Source organism: Belonocnema kinseyi, chromosome 2 (genome assembly GCF_010883055.1).
Source record: "Belonocnema kinseyi isolate 2016_QV_RU_SX_M_011 chromosome 2, B_treatae_v1, whole genome shotgun sequence".
In the NCBI taxonomy this organism is placed as follows: Eukaryota; Metazoa; Arthropoda; class Insecta; order Hymenoptera; family Cynipidae; genus Belonocnema; species Belonocnema kinseyi.
Window position 1 is genome coordinate 5,443,423 of NC_046658.1, and position 10,825 is coordinate 5,454,247.

The window sequence follows — 10,825 nt, forward strand, 5'->3', positions numbered from 1 at the left end:
TTTTTTATAGGGCAAGTATTTCCCCAATTTCATTCTAAATCCGAAAAAAGAAATTCCGTAATTTTTTATTTTTTTTATTTTTCGATTTTAGCAGGTGCCGGTTTTGACTTGAAGTTTCCCATGTAAACTGCATGGGGAAAGATCACTTTTTTGAGTTTTTGGAATAATTTTTTAGGGTTTGAAAAAATGTAAAAGCAAAGTATGGGAGCCTGTAGAGAATTATCCAACAAATAATTTCATATATCATATATATGGTTTTGACACCCCTAACACACTCCCACGAGTACCTGAAAACTACTCTTGAAACAAAAAATGTCAGTTCTTCTTGAAATCGACATTTTAAGCACTATATTCTGGTGTTTCTTTACTCAAAATTATTAATTTTTGCCTAATGGAATGTTTATTATTATTGGTTAATTAATGTTTCATTATTTAAACAAATAGAATATGTTTAAATAATTTCGTTTCGATTGAAAAAAAAATTAATTCTGTTGGCCTAGTGAAATATTTAGCAGCAATAATTAATAAATTAAAATTAATTAATTCAATAATAATTAATTTATCATTATTATTTAGGTAATAATTTTTGTTACAAAAAAATGTTTTAATAAAATTAATCAAACAATATTGAGAAAGATTCCACTGAAGAAATATTAATAATTTTTAGTTAAAAAATTATTTACAGATATTCCATTTGTTTAAACAATTAAAAATAAATGAACTAATGTTAATAGATATTCCACGAGACCAATATTAATAATTTTAAGTAAAAAAATACGATAATACAGTGTTCGAAGGGTCGATTACATGAAAAATTGACATTTTTGGTTTTAAGGGTAGTTTTCAGGTACTCGCAGGGGTGTGATAGGAGTGTCTAACCTATATGTCTGATAGATGAGATTCTTCGCTGAATAATTCTCTAAAGGCGCCCATACTTTCCCGTCACATTTTTTGAAACCCTAAAAAATTATTCTAAATACTGAAAAAAGTAATTTTTCCTAATGCATTTTACGTGGGAAACTTTAAGTCAAAACTGGCACCTGTTAAAATCAAAAAATAAAAAATAAAAAACTACGGAATTTCTTTTTTCGGATTTCAATTAAAATGGGGGGGGGGGGGGGGGTCGTTGCCCTCTAGCATGCAAAAAAATTTTGCCATGCATTATTGGACCACCCTAATATACATTTATACAGAGTGTCGCAATCGCTCTCGCCTGCTCCTCTGAGAAACTGCGTGGGTCAGCATCTATTCCTTCTCAAAACTTGAAACTCGATCTCTGATTTTCTACTGTGTAGAATAATTTCTATTCTATATCTCGATATCTAAGAATAATGAATCTTTGCAAATAAGGTTGATGATTTTTAAATGTCTACATAGATCTGCAGGTTTTGTTATTTTCAATGAGAAATTTACATTTATCCCGCAAGATATTTAAATAATAATTTTCTCTTCATTAATATTAGTGTTCTTTAAAGCGAGAATAAGTTGTAAAAAGCTTACCGTCTTTATACGATTCTACGTATTTTGCCATTTCCATATGCGTTGCGCATGTCACAACTCAACAAGATATGTAAATAATCCAATAAATATATTTTTTTTAATGAAAGAAAGGATGTGGGTTTTACCGATAGTGCATTTTCAGTAGTAGGATCAAGTACGGCTGAGCTATCAGCGCCAACAGCTGTTAGTCGGCTTTCTTCTCAATTCAGTCAATGCTACACCATTTTTCTCTGAATTCGTGGCATTTACTGAAATTTTCTCTCGAAAAAACACATAGTAAGTGAACATACGCCATCGCGAAACTCCTTTCGGGGTCTAGAAAGTTTTTAAAGTGCATTTTGAACATCTCAAAACCAAATTAACGTCGACCTTTGGACAGTTTTGAGTGTTTAATTGATTTTGCCATTTTTGTACACCCCGCTCTAGCATCTTTCATCGATAATTCAAAAACATCCTAATGAAAATTCGAAATGAAAAAGAAATTTAAAAAAAGACATAGACTACATAAATATTTGGACAGGTTTGAGCCATGATTTTATTTATCATTGCAACTTTCTGAGGGATTCCAATAAGTTGAATATATCGATAGTTTAGCGCAAATTGTTTTTAATATTTTTGCAGAGGCTTTGTTGACACTATAAACATACCTCTAAACAGAATACGAAGCACGTAGAAAGTCCAAATTTTGTTTGCAAATGTCAGTAGGTCAAAAAAGGCATAATTAAAAATTAATTAATTATATTAAAAACATTATGTTCAGTACGTTAAGTATTTGTATTTTGAATCAATTTTCCCTGCTTTCATTAATTGGTACATTATTAAATATCTCCCTTGAGATTTTTGCCTTAGCGATCGGTTATGTTAGATTTGACACATGCCTCGTACGTTTATTTGAAGGCACGTTTAAGTGGCAGCAAACGCACTATTTTTTTCTCTAGTATCAAGATTGGATCCGCTAAAGTACTTGTTCACAAAATAGGTGTGTATATAGGACGTGAATAATAGGCGACGGTCGTTGGAGTTGTATTTTCAAGACTAATCTAGTTTGAACAAAAGACAAAATCTTTAAATCTTTCTAAACTTAATCCCTTCCTTCACCGTAAAAATTCCTAATTAAATGAACGCGTACAATTCAAAATGCGCTCTTGAAGATATGTGCTTTTTGTTGAAAATGCATATGAAATGACGTAACAGCAATCTCTTGATTTAAATCAGTGGAATTTCTTGAATAATGAGTGACATACTTATAGCTATTACAATCAGTGAAATTGCAGTAAGCGTAACTGAAATTTTAATAACGTTTTATAATAGAAGACCATTGAAATATGATGTCGCTGATTTTCAGTGAAATGCCACTGATTTTTAGTGAACCTTTACTCATTCAAACTTACAGAGCATGAAATGTTCAAGTAAAAAACACGCGATTAAGAAAAATAAAGAATAATACAAGCTTATACTCTGATATTTACGAAATGACATCTAGATAAACTATTCTTTGACCTCAAAGTATTTGTAAGTTGGATTCTCGTAGCCATTAATTTGCATGTTGACGACGTGCCGCTCCTCAGGAGTTGCTGCCTGATCTACCTCGATGAAACCCTGTAAACAAATTTTAGAGTTAAAGTGGCTTTAAATAGATATTACTCTGTCACGTTGAGAATACTTTTTTAGAGGAACTAGTTACCATCACAGACGGCACCAACAAAGTAACTGTTCGCTGAAATAGTTAACGTTAAAAATAAAACTTTTTCTTAGTTGATTTTGCAAAAAAAGTAAATGTCGTGACTTTTTTATTTACTTTTATATTTTAAAAAGTTGAGAAATTTACATTAAACTATCTTAGGTAGTGATTCAATTGGTAATTTTGATACCGTGTAATAAATTGCAAGTTCCGTACTAAATCTATAGGGACCAGGATTTTTTAAATGTGTAAATGCACACCCAAGATTTATCAAATTATTCTAAATCTCGCCCTATGTGCCTATAACTCTTTTATCCTCTTTCTTCACGACAACTCAAAATACCTAATAGACAAATTGTCGTGTTAGAAAATTCCGATCAAAATTTAATGTACACATGAGTAAAATCATTTGCAAATTGTAAAGCGCGAACGTATGAGAAAGAATATTCAAGCTTCACCAACGCTTTTTCCTAAAATAGAATAGTATCGTAGGCTCAGAAGAGATAGCACTCCCTCCCTTTCTAAGATAAGGGATATCGCCTGTACTCTAGATTCCAGGGACCGACCCTGCAGGGCCTGGGAGACAGATTCATTCCTTGTTTGACTGCTACGGCTGCAACTTGTGTTTCAATTAATAAACTATCTGACCAGGTCTACGAATCTGTGTCAGGACAACATTAAAATAAAGTGACTTTTCATTCAGACCGTCACATAAATTGGTGATCTATGCCAGAATACTTTTGATTGAAACGTCATTCTCATAAAGTATCAATAGGAACCATTCTATGGAATTTAATAATCAGGAAAACACATACTGAGCTGAAATAAATACGCTCAAAGTAGTGATTCCTTGTCTTGCAAACAATACAAGACAAAATCTATAGACAAAATAAAAGGAGTGTTCTGCCACGACTCTCCACGCCCACATAAGGCTAGTCGACTACGCGAGACTAGACCTTTCGTTAATAAACGTTCATCGATTGATTCACAATATTTGGCCCAGGTTGTAGCACTTTCGTTTTCGAATAGTGAATTTAATTTAGAAAATAGTCACTGGCTGGACAGCTGACGTCGCCACGGACTATACGCGTACGCGAGTAAATTCATGTACCGTACGATATATAGTTTGAATAACGTGACGCGACATAACACCCGACACCCGTTAACATTGGTAGGGAAGTAAATAATCTAGCTACACACTTATACACACTCAATAAAAGAAAGAAACCATGGCGGACGAAATTAAGAAAACCACACCTGCAGAGACCAAGAATTCCCGAGAAAATCAAATTCCAACCACTTCAAGAATAACAAATAATCCCGAATCACAACTTTTAACAACAAACGCAGAAATATTTTAAATGTTACAAAAATTATCAGACCGGATGACTAATGGAACTTGCAATAAATAGTCGTAAGGAAGAAATACGTTCCATTGCAAAGAATTTGGATTTGGTTACGTCGGACGAAAGTGAGAGGGAGAACGATGCAGATTCTGAAATAGCCAATGATGACGCGTTAATTGGACGACAAAGGTTGTTACAGGAAAGAGAAATAATTCAAAATGAAGATATCCTCACAAGAGACAGGCTTTCGCAGCGTTTAAATGATAGAATTGAAAGTAGAACAGCATTAAACGAAACTATCCCTGCAAGGGACGCGATTAAATTAATTAAAAAATCTAATGGACAAGACGATATGGGAGTTGAACCCTTCATCGCTCTTGTGAAGAGAATTGAAAGACAGTGCACAAATCCAGGAGTTTTATTGGACTGGATGATTGCAGAGAAAATCGAGGGACAAGCCGAGAAAGCAATTCGCTTTTTATCGATAGAAAAATACGATGATCTTTTTAAAGCCCTTGGAACTAATTTTAGTACAACAGGATCGCTGGAAACACATCGCACGAAACTTTCACAAATAATTCAAGGAGCGGGAGAAACCACGCAGAATTTCAACACAAAGTTTAACCAAAGAATGCATGAACTGTTATATGCTGTACAATCAAAAAATCCGCAAATAGACGAAAGAAGAATTTGTATAAAAAATGAAGAACAAACTATTTTAGAAAAATACATTATGAACTTAAGAGAAAAGCTTTCAGACCGAGTTTCGAGTAGAAAACCAAACGACATTAGAGAAGCTCAACAAATGGCAATCCAATCAGAAGTTTGGTTAGCTGAACGGAGCAAAATCCGTCAATCAAAAAACACAATAAAACCTCAACTACCTATCCGTACAAACCCTTATAAAACTCCTTTCAAAACTCCAAACTCCCAATTCAGTAATCAAAAATACCCTTCAATGAATAATCCTCCAAATCACAGTATATCTTTGCAGCAGAGAATCCAGTTATTTTGCAGTCACTGCAAAATACCCGGGCATACCGAAAATCAATGTTTCTCTAAACAAAAAAATTTTCACACAAAAGCCTTGGGAACTCGACCTCCGAATCGTGTGAACTATACCCAAGAAGAAACAGAGGAAGAGAAAGAGTTCCAGGAAACGGAAAGGAACCCGGAGACAGAGTATCAGCAATATCCGGAAGATTATACTCTATCAGAGGACAATTACATGGAGCAATAAAACCGGTAAAATTTCAAGTTTCAAGGGAAAGAACATCTCTTTGTAATCGTACCAGAAAAGTTTCCGATACCTGAGGAAGGCTTCATCGGAACACTATTCCTGCACTCCTATCAGTTTAACTTGTCCAACCAATCCTTCTAACGTGACGATAAGATATACCCTTTTTTGAGTATGACGGAATCCTTATCCCAAAGAACACCATAAAAATTATATCCGTGGAAACAACCAAGAAGCAAGGGCACATTATCATAGAAGACAATCCCTACTTTTCAAATTCCATTTACTGGATTGTTGATTTAAAAGTTCAAATTCCTGTCAGTAACGAAACAGAAATGGACTGAAGACTGAGCGACGAAGAGATAAACTATAAATATATCAATCTTATCCCGGCACGAGAGGAGCGCATAATCTGCATTACGCAGAAATAATTAAATGCTAGATTAAAACTACTGAATGAAAATTTGAGGTTTGAACATATCGAAAATGTTCACAGGGCCCATATACGGAAGATAGCTATCTCATATCACGACATTTTCACACTACAAGGAGATCCATTACCATGCACCAGCCTAGCGTCACACAAAATAGTTTTGAAGGATGAAGCTAACATTAATATACGTCAACCTCGACATTCAGAATGTCACAAGGAAGAGATTTATAATCAAGTGAAAGAAATGGTAACTAAAAAGGTAATAGAAGCTTCGGACTCACCATTCAACTCACCACTCTGGGTAGTCACGAAAAAACGCGATGCATCTGGAAAACAGAAGTGGAGGATTGTCATTGACTTCAGGAAGTTGAACCAGAAAACTGATCAAGATGCCTACCCACTTCCGGTGAACGACGAAATCTTGGACCAACTCAGAAAAGCAACATTCTTTTCAGCTTTCGATTTGAGCTCAGGAATTTACCAAATTCCTATGCATGAGGACTCCAAAAAATTCACTGGGTTCTCTACAAAGAAGGGAAATTTCACTACAATCGCCTACCGATGGGACTTAAGAATTCGCCGGCAACATTCCAAGGAATGACGGATACAGCATTAAAAGGACTAATCGGAAAAATATGCTTTGCTTACCTAGACGACATTGTTGTCTTTGGAAGTACACTTTAAGAACACAATGAAAATCTGGTTATTCTATTTGAACGCTTACGGGCTACCGGACTTAAACTTCAACCAGATAAATGTGAATTTCTTCGGCCAGATCTAAAATACCTAGGGCATGTGATCACAGAAAATGGAGTGAAGCCAAACCCCTATAAATTATCAGCTGTCCAAAATTTTAAAAGACCCGAGAAACAAAAAGAAGTCATGTCCTTCTTAGGCTTAGCCGGGTACTACCGAAAATTTATAAGAAACTTTTCTACAATAGCTAAACCGCTAACTGAATTGACAAAGAAAAATCAACCCTTCAACTGGACATCGATTTGCGAAACAAGTTTTAAGTCATTGAAAGATGCTCTTTGCTCAGCACCGGTTCTAAGGTATCCAGACTTTAAGGACACATTCACGTTGACTACTGATACAAGCAACGTCGGGCTGGGGGCAATTCTATCTCAGCAGGGACATCCAGTTTGCTACATCTTAAGAACACTAAATGATCCTGCGCGAAACTTCACCACTACCGAAAAAGAACTTCTAGCAATCGTCTGGGCAGTTAAGCGCCTCCATCAATATCTTCTCGGACGCGAATTCGTGATACAAACAGACCACCAGGCTTTGACATGGCTTTTCAACGTAAAAGACCCTTCTTCCAGGTTAATGAGATCGAGATTTTAATTAGAAGCGTACATGTACAAGGTCATATACTAAAAAGGGAAGGAAAATACGGCAGCTGACGCACTTTCGCGAATGCATCCGATTCAAGATAAAAATCTTGCAGAAAAATCGCAGGAGAATGCACAAATCAATCAGGTAGATAACCCTCAAGAAGTCGATGGAACCGGAACACCAACAACAGGTGGTAGATAACGAATTGATTTCTGAAAAATTGCGAAATCATGAACCGAAAGATGAAAAAGAAATCCCCAACGAGTACGCCAAGTGGAAAATGAACCATATGCCTAATAAGTTGAAAATTGAACCGGTAATTAACGAAAAGAATTGGATTAAAATATGCAAGCAAAATATTTTCTCTTTGCTGAGGATTCAACTACCAGAATACAACGAAGAGGAATGGGTGAAACTTCTCTACACCAAAATTAAAGTCTTCACCAGAAACAAATCCTGGAGTATATTTAAATTTCACATGGAGGATCCCTTAATGAACATCACCGAACGAGACCGCATCGGAGAAATGTTAAATTTCTCACTTCAGAACAAATTCGCAGAACACACATTTTTTCTGTGCGAGCGACCTGATAAATAATTAAATGTAGAGGAGAAGCAAAATCTATTGAGGGAAGCTCATGGAAATGTGGCTACAGGTCACTTCGGTGAAAACAAAACTATCAGGAGGGTACGCGAACAAACATCATGGGAAAATATGGAGAAAGACGCAATTGACTTTGTTAAAAGATGTCAAGTATGCCAACGCGACAAACTGACTCGGATTCGTCCCGAAGTCGAAGCAGTCATCCCAGAAATGCCAACTCAACCAAATGACAAGATCGCAATGGACATAGTTGGTCCATCACCGGAAACAACGTGCGGTAACAAATACATCTTATCTATTCAGGATGTGCTGACGAAATATATAATCCTTGTTGCAATAAGTGAAACAACGAGCGAGAGCATACTAACCAACCTGCTAGATCACTACATATACATCCTTTCCTCTCCAAAGCACATCTTAATTGATCAAGGCGCTAACTATATATCGGAATTGGTCAATGAATTTGAAAACCTCTTCAGAATTACGCACATAAAAACAAACGCTTTCCATCCACAAAGTAATGGAGTACTGGAGAGAACTCACGGAACAATTAAAGATTTGTTAAAGACTTACATGGCCGATAACGAGACGGAATGGGATCGAAACTTGAACCTGATATGCTTAGCATTCAATACAGCAGTTCACGAGAGCACAGGACTCACGCCGTTCGAAATGACATTCGGAAGAAAAGCTAACTTAACGTCAGCTTTAGCAACAACCACATCAATAACCCACCAAGAGCTATTAAACATTTGGCAAAAAAGACACGAAGAATATCTGGAAAAGGGAAGAGCTGTCATTCAAAAAACACAAGAACGATTAAAAAGGCAGCAAGATGCAAAAATAACCATCAGTAATCCTCTTTTTGAACCAGGAGATTTAGTCCTATTGCATAACGATAGCAAACAGAGAAAATTGGAAAGCGAATGGCTCGGACCATACACCATATGCAAACGCGTTCGTTACTATGATTATGAAATTTTATACAATGATCAGCATTATACAGTACACGCTAATAGACTGAAGCCCTACTACCAATAGCTTGATCGGTTCATTTTATGATTTTTTCAGCATGAATTTGGCTTGGATATTTATTTCACTCGTCTCCATCTCATCCGCTAACGTTACTTTGACGTCACTCGATGGCTCCACGATCTTCATTGAAGACCTCGGTTCAGCAAAAATCTTTCATACTACTTGGCGACTCATTTCATCCGTCGATACACACACCATTGACAAAAGATACGAACAAATAAATCATTTTTATAAATCCGTCTCAGAACGATGTAATGTATGCTTGGAACAATTTGAATTACAAACCTTAAAATCTAGAATTGAGCGGCTAAATACTCGAAGATTGTTACTAAATCAGTTATTAGAAAAGAACCGGTACAAAAGGGGAATTTTTAATTTCGTGGGAAGCATCTCCAAGACCCTTTTTGAAACATTATCCGAAAGCGATTTTGATTATACCAACCACGAGCTTGACGAACTATATTCCGAATACAAAATTCTAAAAATGTCACTCCAAAATCAGACTAAGGTAATTAGGACTATTTTAAACTCAGCCGAACACGATGTAGATTCCATGTTTGCGAAAAGTAAAAGCATTCTGTACGCTTATAACAAGATAGCCAATAAGATGAACGAGAACATCGAAAATATAATAATAGCTAATCAGATAACAATCATGTCAATTGTTATATCGGAATTAAGCGAAGACATATCGTTATTAATTAATGCAATAAATGACGAAAAACATGGAATTATACATCCTCAAATCTTACCTTCGAGCACACTCATAGAAGGATTTAAGCAGTTTGAGGATGAAAACAATGAAAAACATAGTATTCAGTTAGTAGAGGAAAATTACCAATACTTAATTGATACTGCTGAGATAACTGCTTTGTTCATAAATAGTAAATTCGTTTATTCAATTCAAATTCCAATAATGGAAAAGGAAAGCTACAAAATACAACACTTAATTCCGATACTCGTACGAAAGGGGGACAATTTTGCCGCAGTAATACCCAATGAAAATTATGTAATGATCAACGATCAAAGAACTCTTTACATACCCACGTCAGAAAGCGATCTTAGCTACTGTAATCTATTCCGAATCTTTGCATAAATTTTTGTTGCACCACCAATAAGATAAACAATGAAACGACACCACATGTAGTAACATATGTACCAGCAAGTGCGCCTACGATGGACTTAGAAAGTAAATTAGATAATAAATCGATTAAATTTAGAAGGAAATAATCCGTATAGCTACGAAGAATTTCAGAAGAAATTCACTCTAACAGGGGAGGTGTAAAGTGGGAACGTATGAGAAAGAATATTCTTGCTTTACCAATGCTTTTTCCAAAAATAGAATAGTATCGTAGGCTCAGAAGAGATAGCACTCCCTCTCTTTCTAAGATATCGCTTGTACTCTGGATTCCAGGGACCGACCCTGCAGGGCCTGGGAGACAGATTCATTCCTTGTTTGACTGCTACGGCTGCAACTTGTGTTTCAATTAATAAACTATCTGACCTGGTCTACGAATCTGTGTCAGGACAACATTAAAATAAAGTGACTTTTCATTCAGACCGTCACAACATACAATAAATTCAATTTAATATACCATCATCTTTTAGAATTTATATAAAATATTATATATTAAATATTAAAGATAAT

At 35.5% G+C, this 10,825-nt stretch overlaps 1 protein-coding gene across 1 annotated transcript in view; it reads right to left on the minus strand.

Moving 5' to 3' along the window:
• Positions 1-2,009: 2,009 nt before the first annotated feature.
• The window catches only part of LOC117168237 (amyloid-beta-like protein), a 383,494-nt gene continuing 374,678 nt past the window's right edge, over positions 2,010-10,825 (minus strand). Inside the window, exon 12 of the mRNA XM_033353726.1 lies at positions 2,010-3,099. Coding sequence (XP_033209617.1) covers positions 2,989-3,099 — 111 coding nt within the window. The 3' untranslated portion in view covers positions 2,010-2,988. The remainder of the gene's footprint in view (positions 3,100-10,825) is intronic.